The sequence below is a fragment of the Alosa pseudoharengus genome, unplaced genomic scaffold, assembly GCF_046254945.1.
Source record: "Alosa pseudoharengus isolate Yale_2024_CS ecotype anadromous, Long Island Sound unplaced genomic scaffold, YU_APseudo_1.1 YU_APseudo_1.1_scf_10, whole genome shotgun sequence".
In the NCBI taxonomy this organism is placed as follows: Eukaryota; Metazoa; Chordata; class Actinopteri; order Clupeiformes; family Clupeidae; genus Alosa; species Alosa pseudoharengus.
The window spans coordinates 5956500-5976770 of NW_027468565.1; the positions used below are offsets into that span (position 1 = coordinate 5956500).

Sequence of the window (20271 nt, forward strand, 5' to 3'; positions counted from 1 at the left end):
CATGGTCACCAATAGGTGATTGATTAGGCTATTCAACATGTGACCACCCAGACACAGAGGGGATAAGTGATTCACTTCTGATGCTTTTACTGTTTCACCACTGGGCAACTTTTCAGTGTAATTCAAAGTTCTCCATTACTGAATTCTTTGACCACCCGTTGCAGTTTATTCTAGACCCACATTTTTTTAGGTGGTCTCACAAGTAGGTTACCTGTGTGCACTGATGTAGTGGATGGGGTTTAGTTGCTCTGCTTTAGTGCCCAAAGGCAAGAAACAGCACTGGTTCTACAGGAACAGATAGAGTCCCTCCTAGCCCAATTTGTAGGGACAATAACATCACACAACTACACATCTCTGCAGATTCTTGGACTTTGTCATTCTAAAATTGACGTGTCCAAATTTGATAAGATAACAAAATTGCTAGGTCCAAAAATCTTTGGCAACACTGAGGCAAGGAATAGTTTAGATTTCCACAGTTAGATTGATGTCTAGGAATGGTTAAATTAGCACATTTTGAACACATACACAAGTTTAGTAGGGGCATTGGCAAAGCATGGGAAAACATCAAATAACAGCCTAAAGGCCATCTCAAAGAACAGAGAATTTAAATGACTGACTTTCTTGAAAATGAATTTTATGTCTTCAAGTATTCAAACAGTTAAATAAAAAGAGTTCTCAAGATGTACATAGTGAAGAATATACCCACAAATGTATGAATACATGATCCCGTAATCCTGCAAAGATGTGCTACAAAATAATCAAATACTTACAATACATGATTTTTTTTTAAAAATGCGGCTAAACTAAATGCACAGGGACAGTAGACTTTGGACAGCATACAGTGTAAAACCAACACACCCCAAGGGGGAGAACATAAAGAGAGCAAAAGCTGCAGTTTCCTGCTGTTGATGATGGGAGTAAAAAAGAAAAAGACAAGATGTGTTTTATTTAGTAATCCCTTAATTTTTTGGCAGTGCACAGCATGCACACTACAGTCAAGACAATAGCATCCAGATACAAACTGGTGGTTGACTCCTGAAAAGGATGAATCAAGTTTCTAAGGAATTTTTTTTTTTTTTTTTTTGTAATGTGATTGACTTCAATTCAACTTCATGTTAATCAAGATGACTGCTGGTTGCAAACATTGACTTGCATATGTATGTGAGGTCAGGCCAAAATGTTTTGATGCAATGTACTGATTTACACTGAATAATTAAGAAAGGAAGGAAAGAAAAATGAACATGTTATCAAGGCCATTGGTCTTGCAAATCTATATTTTTCAGGGCTGGGGCCACAAAGTCTCTTGCGTTGAACACAACACAGACGTCTCCACATTGTTACAAGAAAATTAGCACCTTTAACACTATGATCCGCTTGGCTCAACCAGTATAAGAATTCTGATGCCGATTGGCCTATCACAGGTTACCATCTAAGCCATGTTAAACAAGGCTTCTTATTTTCTGCAAGATGTTCCATAAACTATATGCATGTGTTGTAATTTTCCCTATAGCTTCCTTTGCCACTTGAATGATATACTAATATATGTACATGTAGACACAGCCACAAAACCCTTGAGTCAATGATTAGTTTTGGGGTGAATTCATGCATGTGTCTGTTAAAAAAGTATCTTCGTGTATGAGTACGAGTAATCCTCAACCTTGTCTTTAAACCACATGGGAAAGAACTCAGGTCATTTGATAAGAATTGCACATGATAAAGCTTAATGAACGCTGACAAAATGATCTGCACATTATCAGAGATGAATACATACCTGTACACTTTCTACAATATTTATAATTCACGGTAAAGAACCAATCGAGAAGTGCCATTACTACGATTCATTTGTGTCAATTACAATTACAGTTTTGATTTTTCAATATTTTTTTTGTTTTTGTTTTTACAAGCCCACTTCAACAACATGATTCAAATAAACAAATACATGATTGAAACAATAGTTTCATTCTCCAGCCCCTACCCGCAAACACACCTATTTCAGCTTATGCATTGAGTCTGAGGGACTGATCCTCTCTCCGTCGGGAGGAAATGTCAATATCTATCGAGTCCTTGCCCACGATGAGCCGTAGGCGTTTCGCTGGTGGGAGAGGGATGAAGTCATCCTCAAACTCTTCGTTGTCAAAGTAGTCCTCCTCTTCCTCTTCTTCCTCATCTTCCTCCTCCTCCTCCTCCTCCTCCTCTTCCTCTGACGACAGCAAGTCCTCCCCCATGCCCGTCATGCTGTGGCCGCCTGGCTGATGCTCCAGCACCTCACCTGCCTCCCGCTTAACGATGCCCGTGAAAGTGACGTCGTCGGCGTACGCCCGCGGCAGCGGCCCTCTGCCGGCCTTCTCGCGCTTCAGCTGGATCTTTAACTTGGTAGCGCTGTTGTGCCCAGTGTGGCCGTAGCCGTTGTTGAGTTTCGAGGAAGCGTACCCACCTCCTCCTCCTCCTCCGCTACCACCACGCTCCTTCTCATGGTCCTGGCTGAACTTAATGCTGATTTTAGATGAGGAGGAGCTTCCACCTCCTCCTCCACTGCAGGCTCCGAGTGTCTCCACCTCCCCTGGCTCGGCTTTGCTGCTGCTGCTGTCCCTCCTCCTGCGCAGCGTCAGCTTGGGGATACCTGTGCTGTTCTCCAGGATTAGCTGAGCATCGTATCGTGTGATGCGCCGCTTTTTCTTCCCCTTGCCTCGCCGCAGGAGCTTTGCAGCTTTGCTGCCGTTCCGCTGCTGATGCTGCTGCTGCTGGTGCTGGTTCGAGTTCGAGTTCTGGTTCTGGTGCCGGCCGGGGAGACCCAGCTGAACCTTCCCGCAGTCAGCCACGTCAGCGTGCCGCAGGTCCGTCACGCCGTCCTGGAGGAAGGCCTCGCCGTACGGCGCCCCGCTCTCCTCCAGTTTGGGCGTCCGCCTGCGGCGCGGGCATGTGCCCTTGCGTGGGCAGTGTGCCTCCAGACTGGGCATGTTCACCTGCTGGGGGCCAAGTGTGCCCTTGTGGTCCTCCTTCGTCACCTCCGATTTAGGAACCACCTCGCCCTGGGGTGAGCTCTGGCTAGGGGAGGAACCATGTCCATAAAAACCTCCGCCACTGCCAGCATTCTCCTCAGAGCTGATGGAGGTCCTGGTTGACCTTCGAGTCCTGTATGACAAGGGCAAGTGGTCCTTGCGAGCTCTGGTGCCTTTTGGCAAGCTCTGATTGTTGTTTTCCTTTGCCGCCTTACGAGCGGAGCTGCCCTTGATAGCCAACCCCTGTGCTGAACCGCGACGTATGGTGTCCCTCTTGGGAGTGTCCTTTTGACTGACGGCAGCTGTTCGGTTAGTGGACTTTGCCACTGGCCCTCGAGAATGTGTCCTTAATTTAAGCAAAGGCGTCTTGGCAGGCTTTGATATTAGTCTCTTTGGTAAACTGGAGCAGTCTGGGGAACGTAGTTTGGAGGATGAGGTAGGTGCTGGAGTGCTGAACAAGGATTGCCTTGTTGACTTTTTAACACTAGACTGGGTTGTCCTCTTCCTTAAAGCTAGGGACAGAAAAGTGAGGAAACAAACAGAAAGTCTGGTCAAATCAAAAATAAGCTGACAAACATGGATAGCGTGCTTATAACAGTTCCTGGATAAATATGTTTTCTAAATATTTTCAAGTTCAAGTTCAAACAGCTTAAAGGTCATATGCGCTTACTGCAATGAAATTCTTACATTACGGTCTCTGTTCTGTATGACAAGTCTCTATTTACGGCAAAAGTTAAAAAGGGAAGACACTACACAAATCAATATGCTTCTCTCCTCACATACATTCTCCATACTTACCCCTTCCGCAGGCTTCCTTATACACACATGCATGCATCATTATTTAAATACAGTGGGGGATATAAGCAAATTGAGCAAGGTGTGTGTGAGAAACTGAACTTTACCGTTCTCACTGCCTCATTCACGTTGCACCGCAAGTGCAGACACGAGAGAAAGAGACTCATTCGTTCGCACACACACGCACACACTCCCCCACAGCGTGCCTCTTTGATTGTAAAATGTTTTGTGTGTGGTGTAAAGTGTTGTTGCATGTTCTGTGGGCTATGTGTTATTCAAGGGATGTACGGCGGGTTTTATTGTTGGTGTCGGGTGTTTGCCGCCGGTTTGGCGTTCGTTCATGCAGCAAACCAATTGTTTGGTTTGGCGCGATTTCGCTCATTCATTCACTCATTACAACGTCATTACCAACTTCATTCTTATCAATAACAATTACATAGTGTGGTACCCACTAGCTTGTCTACCATTTGCCATGTTATATTGTCTGTATAGTGCCCATAATCTGGTTAACGCATAAATCTACTCACAACACTTCCTGACGCTCCGACTTCTGTCACTGTCCCATTGCGGAAGCGCACTCCGCGCCGGGACCGGTCATTATAAACATTCTGCAGGGGTAGGGAGCAGGGCATTATGCTACAGGGGTGTTTAGGATATTCTTTTGGTTGTATTGTTTCTTTATGCGTTGTGGTTATGCACGTATTTATAACGGACGTATGTTTTGTTCATTATACAGTGGGGAGAATAAGTATTTGAACCCATGCTAAAGTTGACTAAAATGCTAATTGGGTTCAATGCAAATCAAACCGGCTAATAGGCTAACTGAAAAACACACCATGCCAATCTCTAGGTATGGTGAAGGGTATGTGATGATGTGGGGCTTTTAATTCCAAAGGCCAAGGGAACTTCAGGATGCATAGTACCCTGGATCTATGAAATAAGTGGCCTTTAACCCTTAGAACCCTAAGCTGTTTTTAGGGCATTTTCACTACCTTTATTCATAAGGATTCATTCTGGTCATTGTAAGTGCCACACACACATATTATATATTGTTTTTTTCAGTCTGGGCTATCCAGATCTGCCATCATTTCATGTATTAGTACTAGCATTGATTTTATTTTGATTTTTAAAGAATTAAAATACAAAAAGCGTATTATAAAAAGTCTTATATTTTGACATGCATCTCACCACAGCAAGGTCATAGCTCTACATGCATTTCATTTGTGTGTAGGGCAGACTGTCCTGAATCTGGCAATATAATTGCCATGTTGGAGGGATACTCTGGGGCTGAGCAATTTACAGAAATATGTGGTGTGTGATTTACAGAAATAAATGCCATTTTTTATTTAGTGATGAAAAATGACCTTTCTGCGTTCCATATCTGTGACACAAACTGATCTGACCTGACTTGACCCGAGTTTGCGTGTTAGCCTGTGTGTGCAGTGGCGTCATGCCCATTGAAGTTAAGGGGGCACGTGCCCCCTCGGATTTTTCGTCCCTGATCATTTTTTTGATCATAACTTTGTTCCTATTATGCTCCATAATAGCCAGAGGCTATAATGACTCAAATGTATTCTTCTAGATGTGTAATAAACCGTAGCAAAATAGCTGAAGACCAGTCAACAGCCCTTTTCCTAAAATTGGTGTCTGTGTATGTTCCCGTAACAACTCACACGTGCATTAAGCTCGCAATGTTTTGCTTGTGTTGAACTGTTACAGTTAACTTTAGGCTACAGTTTGAACAGTTGAACTGTTACAGTTACAGTTTAAACAGATACAGTCAATGGTGTTGAAGTGGTAAGGGACCGTTCGTTATTTATAAACGGGATCACCGGAGGGATTTTGAGTGCTTCGATCAAAAGTTACATGACCCTCCCCTGCCTGCAATATAATTTTCAACGACCCTCCAGCAGCATTTTCAAAAATGACATGACCCTCCCTGGCCAATTGTCGATGTCTTCCACTCACGCTCTTACGCGATATGATAACACATCAACATATGCTACCGTCCTAAAATCAACCTCTGCTTTCTGATCTTACACATCACACTTCACCAAGATGGTGGCCATTTCAGTAGATTTACTCCCTAACATTGTTGTGGAAACACAATAAGCATGGAAACTAAATGCACACTTCCTGCAACTGCATTAGCCTACTTGAAAAGTTACTCCTCTAGTAAGTATTCACATGAAATAAAACAATAAAGCATTGACACCATTCAACAAAGCACACTGGGTAATAACAAATTCAACACATGAACTTGTTGCTATGGACTCGTCTCTAGGCTTCCTCAGTCATTGTAAAGCTGCCGAAACATTATCCAAAACTCAATTTCTCAGACGAGCGTCAATTTGGGAGCTTGCTACACTCCTTCCTTCTCAAATGACTTGAAAAGGCCGTTTGCACAATTTCACAAATAATCACAGGGACCGAAAAATACCTAACATGCCAACTTTTTCCGGGTTTATCATTTTAACGTTTCCTGCTGTCTTGCCGTTTTAATATTTTCCCGTAGAATATCCCATATTACTGTAATACTCATAACATTAGTCCTGCATTCTGGCATGTCTCTGTGTTGTCCTGTTGTTACCCCTTGCCCTTCCAGTGAAACAGATGTATTCAAATCATCGTTTTGCTTGCTTGAATGCGAACTCAGAGTGATGTTAACCTAGGCCTATTTAAGTTAACGACGTGGTTGTCGTGAGAGCAAGATTCATTAGCGCTTGCGGTGGCCGAACTTGCCTACGTACCTACTATGCCTACGTGCGCACCTGCCAGGCTACTCAGCTAGACAAAGAATTCCCCCTGTATATTCACTCCAAGTTGGCCTACCATAACTTACCAACTACACTGTAGACCATGAACTGGCTATTTATATGACCAAATGTATTTGTTCAACTTTATGAAGCAGAATTACGCACTGCTACTTGGAACGTAGGCCTAACACATTTTTGTTGACCGGAGAGAGAATGACAGCGATTAACAAATTGCACTTGTCGCTGGTTACTAATAAATACTATATATTTTTTTGCAAACAACAAAAACAGAAAGGATGGAGACAGCAAAGCTAGAGATGGGCAGGAACAAGGTCAATTGGTAGAAATGCTTGTCAAAACGTTAGGATCTGGATGTGTGGATAAATGAAGCACAAGTATGCTTTGTGTTAAGCATGCACACTGTTTAAAGTTAGGCTACACGGTAAACTACAAGTAAACCAAAGTTAAATTTAGCTTTTTTAGGGCTGGATAAAGTTGACCAAATGGATATAGGCTGTTAGGCGTGAATAAAGTAGGCTACTTTGTTGCTCCAACCCTTCCAACGTTAATGGGGACGAATGTTGACATTTTCCGTATTTTGCGTGAGAAACCCGGGAAATCGCCCTCATTTTCATTGTTCAATGTTGACAGAGCTATGGAACGAAAGAGAACGCTATATGGCGACAGAAATCAACAATCAAACAAGCCACTTTGATTTTTTGCTGTTTTCATTAATACAAAAGATGGGTGACCCTCCCTCCTAGACAAAAAAAAAAGTTAGGTGACCCTCCCCTCAACAAAGGATAAAAAGACATGACCCTCCCCTATTTTCCTCTGGTGACCCCGTTTATAAATAACGAACGGTCCCTTACTGTAATTCCACTACTTTTAGTGGTAACGAGCATGTAACTAAGTATTTTTGTAAATCCAGTAAGGCAATTACAATTACTGAAATTTCAAAGAGTTCGTTACTTGCGTTACTCTGTTGATCTTGAATGAACGACTGCAGACAAGATGCACATTTGCTGCTTGTCTCCCGACCTTAGCTGTGTTTCCAGCGATTGTGTTTCATGTTTAGATTGCAGATGCATTCTTTACAGTTAATAGCCTCCTCACATTCCTCCTTATTTCGGATTTATGCTAAAACACACAAGAGTGCATTAGGCTACAATTTAAATGGGCATCCTAAAAGCCTTTTCCCTTTCGTTTCCATCTCGTAAGCTCCACAGTAAAAGCGCATTTGTTGTTTATCTCCGCTCTTTTCCGCCTATTGCGCAAAAGCCTCATTCTTACAACATAGCCACGCCACAACACCAATAGGCTACAGTAGCCTATATATAGCCTTGACACAAGCAAGCACACATTTAACTCGAGAGGAAAATGCAGATTTCACTTACCAGATAAAGAAACCTCCAAATAGCCTACCGTACGTACTAAGCGACTTGAGTTATTTGCACAGTATGTTTACATCGGAATTGACGTCCATGGTGTTATGGATTCATTTGTCTGCGACGGAACATGCAACTTCTCTCGAACACCTTATCAGCTGAAGAGTAACCTTCTGCATAGTGTACGACAATCCCAAACTCTCAGATGCATTAGAACTTATTTCGGTAGGTCAGCACTTGTGCAGCGCAGGCTTTTCCCAAACTGCTGGTGCTTAAAATGCTATATAATACAACTGTGTTCAAAGCAGGATGAGGATAACCTAAGGTTGTATGTGTGTGTGAGCAGACAATAACTGCTTTGAAAATAGGCCATTTAACATTGTTTCACATTACATCCCATTGAACTCATTCCATGTAGCCTACAGAAGGATTGCAATAATAATGATAAAAATAACTTATTACTATATTGCAGAATTCAGTGTCAGTGCACCACCATGCATACTACTACTACTACTATTAGTAGAAGGCAAGCAGTAGGCAGTGTACTGTACATATCTATCAAACCACCTAGATGGTGAGGGTGGCGCAAAACAAGGTCAGGGAAGCCTTCATGCATTGTAGAATGTTTTGGGGTCGGAAAAAGTTTGAGAACTCATGCACAAGGCTATTGATTTGAAGGCCCGTTGAAACTACAATAAATAGGTCCAAAAATTTGGTTTATTGTGTGTGTGACTGTTCAGTACTGTTCATATTGACATTTTAAAAGCAGACTTAAAAGTAACTCAAAAGTTACTTTCTCTAGTAACTAATTACTTTTGATATACAATAATTGGTAACGTAATTGAATTACTTTTGAAAGAAGTAACTAGTAACTGTAACTAATTACTAATTTTCAGTAACTTGCCCAACACTGCAAATGAGGTAGCCTATTGCTTGCCATAATGGTCATGAAAAATATATTACTAGTAAAATGTTCAAATATTTAGGGTTAACCTTACTCAGCACTGAAACCTGTCAAACTTCTTTCAAAGTCCTTCATCACATGAATTAAGATTAAAATAATTTCATTTCTGGGCACCACAAAGTCAGACCTCAGCAACTTTTTTAATGTAAGATTGTTCTTAGGTCACATATCAATCAAATCATAACAACTGCAATGATACTGTTTTTAAAATCATGTGTAGTAGGCCTAAGTGTAAATGTGTGTGTCTAAACATGCTTTAATGAGCTGAAATCACCCCCCCCCCCCCGAAAAAAATTGCCTGATTGTGCCCCCTCTGAATTTTGCCTTGCATGACGCCCCTGTGTGTGTGTGTATGCACTCATCATGATTCTAAACTTTTTACTGCATTGCCATAAACAAAGTAAAGGCAAAAAAGGTGTTTCTTTGTTGAACAAATTGGGATGCAATGTGAGCCTTGAATTGGATGCCATGCAGGAATTTGCTAGGATCTCAAAACCGGATTATGAACATGCTTTGCCATAGAGAAACACACGATAGCGTTGGATTATAAACATGCTTTGCCACAAAAACAGACAAAAACGTGGGGTAAGTCCAGCTATATGAAGTTATTATTTTGCTGTCACTTCGTCTGTTTTATAACCCAGAAGGATGTACTTGGTATCAAACGATAGCTTTGTGTCTCCTCTGTCATCTGACATGCGTGGCATATCTATCTGATCACGGGTCCGCAAGTAATTCAAACGAGAGTAATGGGGGTGCAGCGTTGGTTTGTGTACATGACGTTATTATTTTGCAGTCACTTTGTCTGTTTTTATAAGCCAGAAGGATCGATATACACTATACAGTCACGCTATAAAGGTTTCATCTCGCTGCGATGAACAGTTCCGGAGCAATGTAACAGAGAAGAAAGGGTGTGTTTTTTGACGCACTTTGCGTCAATCGGGTTCTAAGGGTTAAAAATAAAAAATCTGCCAGCCTCTATGGGAATTTAACATAGGGGTCAAATACATTCTTCATTCACTAAGAAAATTGGTGTCCTTAAAGGTTGGGCTTTTACTATTTGTTGTAATTAAGGCATTAAGATACATTTTTAACATATTATTTTATATTTTTCTTTTTAGTCAACTTTAGCATCGGTTCAAATACGTATTCTCCCCACTGTATACTTTTCTGTTGTTTTCTATATAATTGTTATGTTGATTTATGTTATGTACTATTGAGTCATATTTTGAGTGCTTCCCTGGTTCAATGGTGTGCCTCAATCATCCCCATACGGGCCATTTGAGAGTAATAGCTGGGGCTATTTAATGGGGTAGCTCAGTTCCCATTGGGTGCGTAGTAGGTGAAGGACTCTCCTGTTGTGAGGCAGAGTAAGTGTATTATGCTGATACTTCAGACTGTGCATTGTTTGTGCCATTTTTGTTTGTTTTTGGTAGGGAAAAGTATTTTGTTTATTAGTGTTGCTATTTTTGAATACGCAGAAAAATAAATAATTGGAGTTAACAGAACCTACATCCACTTCTCCTGCAAGTGCCTTTTTCTCCATTTCCACCTAACTCACAACCCAACACGTGGGTTGACCGCCCGGTCGCTCATAGTGTGCAAGTACTATATTAGGATTGGATCAGCTATTGATCAGTCATATTTGTGATAAGACTGAGGTGTAAACATAAGACCAGAAAAGAGAGAATTGTGGTCTCTCTCTGTCACACACACACACACACACAGTTTTCGCGAGTTCTTACATGGGTGTGAGTTAGGCGTTTCCTGAGAATCTGTGTCCACACTGGAGTGTGCTGATTGGCCGTCAGAGTTCCTGTTTCCCTCCCCCATCTTCTTAAGCCTGTTGAGTCTTTTATCTGTTTCCCTCAGGCCATACTTGCTGTTGATAACTGGAGTCTCCATCGACAGCCCCGGTTTTGTTTTGAATGCCCCTGTGCCACGCCTGTCATGCAAAACATACAGTTCAACAACAGGAGGTTATGTATTGTACAATAAATAAAGTTTTATTTCGTTTTTTGGTTGGGTTAGATTTTGAAATCATTTTCAAGGGAACACATCATTGCCATTGAACACAAATCACTGACAAAAGAGAGAAAGTAAATACCGTTCACAAGTGTAGCATTCACAGAATTCGTTGTTTTCCCCAAAGAATCCATCTCCATAGTAACATGAGATCTCTTCCCTTGGTTCGATATCCCTTAGAACCTTAACACAGGCAGTTGCACGACCCGTTGAAACAAACTGTCACAGAAATACACCAGTGAGTATAAAGGAGAATATTTTGTTAACATTAAATTTCACCCTCCTCCACAAAATAGTAGAACACTGTACACTGACAAGGTTGATGTATAAATATTTTTTGTTCAGAGTTTTTGGTCAAAAAAACTGTTCATACAGTTCAGACCAAGACTATGGTAAAACATTCATAACATTTCAATCAATGACAAATGGTTTTGAATTACACTAAGAATTTTTTCCCCAACACATTCCCAAAAAACAGCACTTTGATAAAACAGTACAGGCCCGTCCCAATAGCTCCCCTTCCCCTAGATTTTTGCCCTAACCCTCGTTTTTAGGGTGTCCCATTACTTTAGGGAGCAAGGGGAGTGCTATTTTCCCCTTAAAATCAACCCTCAAAATACAGCCAAGACCGATGCAGGCTTAAAACAAAATGGGAGGTGAAATTACCTAGAATACCGTGTGAGCTTAGCGAGCTGGCCAAATTTTTCAACCAAGATGGCTGACACCACTGGAAAGGAACAATTGCATTGCAAATAAGCATATTCATTTCGAAATATGTTGGAATATGCTAGTTTGATGCAAATCCTGTCTGTCGAGTTTTGAACTGTCGAGGACTGTCGAGTTTTGAACACTTATGAAAATATCTCACGAAGCTATCTGACGATGTTCATGATATCTGCCGAGTGCTTTGAGAGAGTCTGCCCATCGAAAAACATTATATATCTGATCTGGGTAGTTTCGGCAATATTTAGGATGTGTTCCGACGTTCACATGAACACAAATATCTCTGTTGATTAACCAGACATAGATAAACCAACACAGCCCACACAACAGTCAACATGACCGCTGGAACCGGCATGTTCCTGAATGAAAATAGTAGAAGGCTACTACCGGTAGACACGTCAACGCTGCACGTGACGTAGGTGAGCACGTTCGCTACACTAATTTGCATATAGTGGTGTCCCAATTTATAGGGAAAGATCTTCACCCCCACTTCCCTCGTCGAGGGGACTTTACTGTCGAGGGCAATCAAAAAACCAAGTGGAAGTTTTAAGGAGGGAGAAATGGGACGGGCCCTATATATAACTGGTCATCTATTTAGACCTTACCATAAACCTTAGACCTTGCCGTAAAAATATTGCATTTTGTACAAAGCTAGCAAACTGTAATAAAGGTAATAGGTAACAACACTCACATTTTATCATAATTTAAATTAAATGACATACTGCAATGGTAATTGCAAAGACAGGGGTATCAGTCTTTTTTATACAAGCAATGCAAGGTGTTTTATAGAGATTGAAAGATTCCAAATAGTGGTGTAGATATAAACTAGATCTAAACAATGTTACATGTGTAAATATGAATACGTCCATGTTGGTTGGTTGTTATATAATGCCCTAATTCTTTTTCATTTGCATAACGCAACCTCCAAATTTAGTCATAACTACCACCACATTGAGTTCAGTTCACATTACTTAAAATTAAAAATACTCACCTTGCAATTTGGCCTACAATCTGAAAAGGAAGTGAAGAAAGAATAATTAGATAGATAGATAGATAGATAGACAGACAGACAGATAGACAGACAGATAGACAGATAGATAGATAGATACTTTATTGATCCCCAAGGGGAAATTCAAGATTATCTACCGCATAAGGAATTCAGGTATTTTCAATGTGCTCTTGAGAAACCTACTCTAATATGGGACTTCAATCAGTCATGGTACACGTTATATTGAAGGTTTTGCAGATAGATATAGTATTGTACTCCTATATCGTTTTAAAAGGAAGCAAACACATGGAGCATCCTATTTTGTATGACTAAATACTGAATGTTATGGCAATTGCCAGTGGCAATACAACAATATTGTGGTAATCAGAACTATCCTGATGTTCTTCTGATGGAATTTCCCAAATCTGAACTTTGGTCACCTTATTGACCTGTTGCCCAATGACACATTAATCACTCCCCTTAGAATATGGCAGCTGTGTAATCTGTGAATTAGTGTATATATTAATGCGCTGTGTGAATCCTCTGTAAACCACACACCATGGTTGATAAAGGCCGCTGGTCCCAGCCAGAGCTGTGCACAGTTCTTTCGTGTGGAGTACATGACGCTAAAGTCGTTTTCCCCATGCCGAAGCAGCAACCTCTCCTCCGCGGCTGTCAACTCAGCGATGCAGCCCACCAGGTATTCGATCTTATCATTCCTCTTCCTGCATGGAGAGAAAAGTCATTTATCTGTATTAAAAACATTGCTTGTACAATTTGTGTGCAACACAAGAACATTGAAAGGTAAACAGGATTATATGTGATATCTAACAGATTTGTGGCTTGTAAATAAGGAAACCCAATCTGATTGCACATTTACTATTTGTACTACAAAACCCAAAAAAGGACCTGGACTTGCATGTATTTGTCAACTAGAAAAGATAATGCATGTATTTTTTCCTTCCCCTTAGACACATAGTTGGGACTGGCGATAAGAGAGGTAATCAACAAAATAGGTGCATTACCATTCCTTCGTTGCTACAATTTTGGCTCCGTTTTGCTCTGAAGAGTACCGGTTACACGGCAAAATTTCAAAGCCGCTGTCTGTGGCGAACATGCGCAGATAAACATGTACCTGTTCCAAAAACAAGAAGGGCAGTCCTTCCTATTCAGTTCACGATTGGAGGTATATTTACAACGTAACCCTACACACATACAAATAATGTATTACATTGATAAATTGGAAAAAGCATTACATGTTCTTTGAAGAGTTTTTCCTGGGTCTTGTTCTTATTTGGAAAGTAAGGTTTTGTCCCATCTCCTGATGTCAATGCTTGAAAGGCTTTCTCTATGTCATCGTGCTTTTTGTAACTCTCAATCATACCCTTCAGTTCCACTAGTCTGGATGCCTTGAGAGGCCGAAACCTAGAAGAAAAACGTTTGATAGCCAGTCAGATGTAGCACATACATACACACACACACTTACTTAATCATTGACGACTTCATAATTTATCACCTATTTATAGCATATTATAAAGCTTAATGCAAATTAACAATACAACACACTTGTTTGATATGAGTGCATTCTTTTTGAAACAATACCAATAACTAAATCAAAGGATAAATCCTTTCAGTCATACTCTACTTCTCAAATGCAACCTGACACACCATTACAACATCTGATAGAATTGTGCTCCATTAGGGGTTTTATGTCCAGGCAATCTGTGAGAACATTTCACCCAATTGCGCCCAATTTCACTCAATTGCAATTTCAATCAATTGCAACAGAAATTATTTTTGTTGTATTCAGTTCATGAAATCTTCCCATATCACACAACAAAAGTCCATGAAAATCCAAGTTGTGGAACACTGTCAAAATTGGCATCATAAAGACTAACACTTATTGCACTTATGTGTAGAGAGGGTGAAGGGAATGGGGGAATTGGCTATGGCTTCCGGATTGATTTTGAGGGCCACCAAGTGGCGCTAATAACCGTTATTGTCCAAGTCCAAGTACCAAGTTACAGAAACATCAAAAAGAAACAACCTTGACCTCACATATGTTGTGATTGTTCGTAGGAATATTAATAATAATAGTAGAAGCTTTGAGCCTGACATAACCATACTCAATTCTATACAGAGTCTGATACTGCATGATCAGGACGTGATTATGGGGCGCGTTTTTAAAGTTATTGTCAATATCTTCTAAAACAGATGCAATAGTGAAATCTAAATGTCTAGCTTCTCTAGCAACAGACTTTTTGTTGAAAACAAAATCAACCAAAGCGCGCTTAGGTGACTTGATAGACTGGTCTGTCCATAATCGTATAAAGCACACCCAGACAATTTGATTGGTCCAGCCCAAATTTCCAGGTTTCAAATTTTGTGGGCAGGGTTAAATAAAAAAGTAACAATGAGAGATGGCTGGAGAATGCGTGAGTCAGCAAAGTGCTTTGACTGGCAGTTACTGAAAAGAACACACTGCAGTGGCCTTTGACTTGTATTAGTATTATCATAATCATCCTCCTCCTCATCAAAATGCTGTAATTGCTTTTGACTTTTAATAGGCCTTTAACTTTTGCAACTTTTACACCAGTTTTGATATTGTGGAAATTGAAAATTGTTCTATTTCATCTGTGATTTGAGTTGGTTTGGCTAGGTTTGTCTCAGTTAACAATATCAATCTGACATGTCCACAAATTAGAAAATGTTTAAACCAAATAATACAAAATAAGTCCTGCATGAGTCTCTGCAGAAAATAAATCCTGCTTCTCAATTTCTCTTCACCCCCTGCTCTAGCAACTCACAGCTCTCAGTGTGTGTGTGTGTGTGTGTGTGTGTGTGTGTGTGTGTGTGTGTGTGTGTGTGTGTGTGTAGGTGTGTGTATGCAGGAGTGTGTACAGAAGTTTTGAAGGTCTAGTGGCAATACAGATCTCAGGGAAAGGAATACAATATTTGAAAGTGATCAGGTCAGTTTTTGTTGTTATACAACACAGGGGTATACTAATCCTCAGATGCAGTTGGAAATGCCTGCTCTTGCTCACTTAGGCCCATCTCTAGCATCAGTAAGTAGTGAGTCATCTACCGAAGTGTAAACCAGTCTAGTTTAAGTTAAAGTTTAGCTACAGTATATGTAGCAGACGCTTGCTGGTCGTGCATATATTAATATTTTCATGATTTCAAGTACATTTTTGTGTGTTCAAGTAAATTATGCTAGGCCTTCAACAATTATAGGCTAGCTGACATTCCTTACACTTTCCCATAATTTGTTTTGCTGTTTCTGAAATGACGGGCAATTTTTGGAATAATTTAATTTAGTGAAATTTTTTCTCTAGTTTGACTTTTTGCATTTGCTGTTAATTTAACTTCATGAAATAAGCAATGGTTCATCATTTCTCTCTGTAGCTTTGATAAACTTGATACTCCCAAACTCTCTATCTCCATCACCATCTCACTCTTGTTTCTCTCAGTTTCCTAACCTTGTCCTGAATCCCAAAAGCTTTGATTGATGGTGTCTTTTCATTTTTGTCTATAAGTTGAAATAGGACTGTCAAATGTCAGGCTATTTAGAGAGTTCACGTCAAAAAAAAAAAAAAAAAGAAAACCTGTTGGCACCTCTTTGTAACATCCGAAATCGTATCCCTATGAACCTGACAAACGCAAATCACACCCATTCTTCTCTGTTCAATTGCTCAACTAATATACTGTACTGATCACACAGATATCACACCTATGCCATGAGAAACCGGGGCAACCTGAGCTTTCCAGTGGTCACTGATCTTAAGTAACCTAGCCAAGGACTCCAGTGCTCCCCAACCTGAGGGGATTGTAGGGGTGTAAGCTGCACAAATACTCTTCATCCAGAAATTGCAGGCCCCTCTGATGAAGACGACAGGCAAATACATTTGTTTGTATAAGTGACAAAGTGTGTCTGTGACTTTCAGTTGAGTTGCTGTGTCTCTCGACGATGCTTGGCAACCATTCTGATAGAAGAAATATATTTATTGGCAGAAGAATGATTATCTGTGAATAAAACTTTAAATTTCTCGATGCTGTGCAATTATTTTTTGAAATCTTGCCAGTTATGTAGTAACCATTTTAAAAAAGCAATAAGCCACTCAAGTCCGTTTTAGGCACTCTGCTAAAATCATTGGAACCTACGGCCTCTCTGGGTTTATTGCTTAATTCTACATCATTCTAATTACAGTTTTGTCAGTATTTACTTAAGGATAATTTAAGGGCAGCCGTGGCCTACTGGTTAGCGCTTCGGACATGTAACCGGAGGGTTGCCGGTTCGAACCACGACCAGTAGGCACGGCTGAAGTGCCCTTGAGCAAGGCACCTAACCCCTCACTGCTCCCCGAGCGCCGCTGTTGTAGCAGGCAGCTCACTGCGCCGGGATTAGTGTGTGCTTCACCTCACTGTGTGTTCGCTGAGTGTGTTTCACTAATTCACGGATTGGGATAAATGCAGAGACCAAATTTTCCTCACAAGATCAAAAGAGTATATACTTAACTTAACTATAATTGATAGATAGATAAATAAATAAATACTCATTTTAACATATTTCCACCAACTGGATTTTCAGACCTTATTTTGCCAAGACTATTTAGTGACCCCTTGTGGAAGTCAGACACACAGACCTGGTGTTCATCTTGTGCGTCTGGAAGCCCAGGTAAGGGTCCAAGATCAGGCTGGTGCTCACGTCATCATATTCACACAACTCCTTGGCGGTCATTCCAGAGGCTGGAACATGCCGGCGCTCCATGTCAACAGAGGCATTTCCATACCCTACCATCAGAGAAAACAACAGGATGTAACCAGGATGTGTGATTTGAACATTTGTAGCTCTAAAGCACAAGTACTTTGATTCAGATAAACTATATTAATGATGTAGTGTCACTAAAGCACCTTACACAATTTGAGGCCTAAACCAACACAAGTGAATCTGAACCAATATAGAGACGTAATGGGTGTGTTTCTATGTGGATGCATTATTTATTTTATTTATTATTTATGTGTCAAGAAGGCATTCATGTCCAACATCAGATTTGAGTCTGGGCACTCACGTCGGCTGGATCTTTTACTGCCAGGGGTCCCCTTCACTTGACGCAGGTGGGCATGCTGCGTCCTAGCTTTGTTGGAGGGCTGATGGCTAGAGAACCTGCTGCCATGTCTCCTGCCATTCAGCACCATGTTCTTGGATTCTCCCATCTACTTCATTCCAGCTGGCAACCTGCTGAAGGTGCATTTAGCCTATGTGTCCTTGGCCCACCATGTGGTCTGGTGCAAAAGAAAGAGGTTTGCTGTGAAGATGTCAGATCTTTTTCTTTCTTAAGTGAACAGGTGTGTATGTCACGGAGAGTGCAGTCTTCAGCAGTACTCGGCTACGGTTGGCAACTGTAAACAGAGATATAACTGATGAAGTAGATGGACGCTGATGAAGTTTACTGTATTTAGCAAGTTCACACTGATGCCAATCCAACTCTGACCAACATTCTGAATTAATCCATTCATGCCTGTTATTCTGTCATAGTTACAGTTATTTCAACAGTTATTGAAATCATAAATAACATTCACGCAATAACAATGTTTTATTTCAATTAACATTTTCGAAACGGACAACAAATGTGTTTACTAGGCAACTTGAGACTATATGCCTAGACTGCCACCTCCTGGCCGTCAGGGAAACTGAATTACATCGATTTTTTACGTTAAATCCAGTTTATCTAGGAATCATAAACACACATTCAGGATGTAAATTAATTTAGAACTTTCCACAAGTATAACTTTGTTCATAACCCAGAGTGGAGCGTGGTTCATCCAAGGCAAAGACTTGAGTTTAATGCTGAATAAGTGTGCAAATGATAACCTAGCTGGTTGGTAGATGCATAGTTTGACAAGCTGTTGTTTATCTATCAACCGTGGATGTGCAACACAAAAAAACTCACACAATTTAAAGAACTGATGTCACCAAATAAACGCGTTTGCTCACAAGGGATAAGACTCTGCATTACGAAATAATAATTTAAAGATCACTATTAGCGTTCTGGCTAACTATCTAGCTCGCTATGTTTTCAGAAATTGTAAACATTCAAGCCAGTTAGCATTTAACTAGGCTAGCTAGCTAAACGGCTAGTTATCCTTTAGGACAATGGAGCTAAATTGCTAGAACTACCTAACGTCAACGGTGGCTTGACATCAGTAGTTTGTAACAGCATCGGCCACCGATTATGGATATCAAACAAGCACCACGGAAACACTGGCTGTTTATATTCTGGTTACTGTCAGTTACTCTTCTGGTAATTGCTTCAATAATACTCAACTGGGCACAGGGCCCAGAGTACGAAACCAGGCTACCAGCTAGCCAACTAGAAACTAGACCCAAATAATGAGACCGTGCTAGCCACCCAGTTTGCTAATAATTTCAGCTAGCTAACGTTACCCGGAAAAAGAATCAAATAAAGGAATTATCTAGCCGATTAGACTGATCTGTAAATTTAATACTCACTTTACTGTTTTTCCTGTGTTATAAACAACACGTCCCAAATACCAGTGGGTCTGAAAACATCCTTTATAAAAAAAATGCCATGGGACACAAAAATTACCAGAAAATTAACATTAAAATTCAAGATGGCTGCCAACTCTGGCTAAGAAAGATGGGACTACCTCCGCGAGCAACAGACCCGATGTTTTTGCATGGAATACGGCCTACGATTTGTAATTCGGCGCTTGAAAGGGATTGAAATGTTTTTTTTTTTAAATAAAAGCCAAATATGCATTGAGATACGACGAAATAATGGCCAATAATGTATATATCGGATGTAAACAAGAAACGCGTCTGACTTTCAGTTTAAATGCCTTTATAGGCTAGTTTGCTAGCTAGCTAGCAGGAACGGAGAAATTGCAGCCAACCAGCGACGGGGGACACGATGAAGGTAGCCACCTCGTTGAAACATCTGTACATTATTGTTAGGCTATAATCCACCTGGCTCCACGAGTTTTTAGCTGGTTCTTTGAATTGGCCTATTTGAAGAGAACAGTTATTGGTCACCATTGCCATTTAACACAGCACACATTTGAAGGGTTGCAAAATATGATACTTTATGACGCTTAAAATGATACAAAGCTGTATTAGTATTCCAAGTTGATTCATAATTGGGGGCCAAGCAGCGAAGCCATTGAGTTAGTAGCTTTTCCTATTATTATTCTGCCTTTGGAGTCTATGGCAGCCCATAGAACGCCTGGCTAAAAAGTTCTGATTTTTTGGCAGAAAGTTTCGGGACCCTCCACTGACCACTCAAACTTATTTACGGACCTCTAAACCCAGCCATCTAGCGCCACCAACAGGTCAAAATCTGGCCGAAAATTGAACCGCTGGGTCTAAAGTTATGAAATTTGGTACACTGATTCAGCACTGTCCCATGATCACTCTCACCAATTTACAGAACTCTATGCCCAACACTCTAGCGCCACCAATGGGTCAAAACTGGATTGCATTAACGCATGTGACCATTGAACTCCGATTTTCAAAAATCAGGCACTGTTGGAATCCCTGGACTGACCTAAGTTAAATGACTCCTATCCCGTCACTTTCCGCCATATTGGATTTGGTCCAAACACTACGAAAAGT

General features: G+C 40.7%; 1 protein-coding gene across 2 annotated transcripts; it reads right to left on the bottom strand.

The window, feature by feature from the left end:
• Positions 1-617: 617 nt before the first annotated feature.
• Positions 618-19561, bottom strand: kmt5b (lysine methyltransferase 5B). 2 transcript variants are annotated; one of them, XM_076262235.1, is made up of 10 exons: positions 19150-19561; positions 17708-17921; positions 17282-17429; positions 13895-14063; positions 13664-13773; positions 13197-13363; positions 12642-12661; positions 11010-11146; positions 10648-10847; positions 618-3511 (listed from the first exon to the last, which is right to left on the bottom strand). In XM_076262235.1, exons 2-10 carry the CDS (start codon positions 17850-17852, stop codon positions 1998-2000), a joined length of 2610 nt encoding a protein of 869 aa, XP_076118350.1. In that variant the 5' UTR covers positions 17853-17921; positions 19150-19561; the 3' UTR covers positions 618-1997. The 2 variants fall into 2 exon arrangements, with proteins under 2 accessions (XP_076118350.1, XP_076118347.1); XM_076262232.1 differs by having other exon boundaries at positions 17708-18038.
• Between the last annotated feature and the right edge of the window lie 710 nt (positions 19562-20271).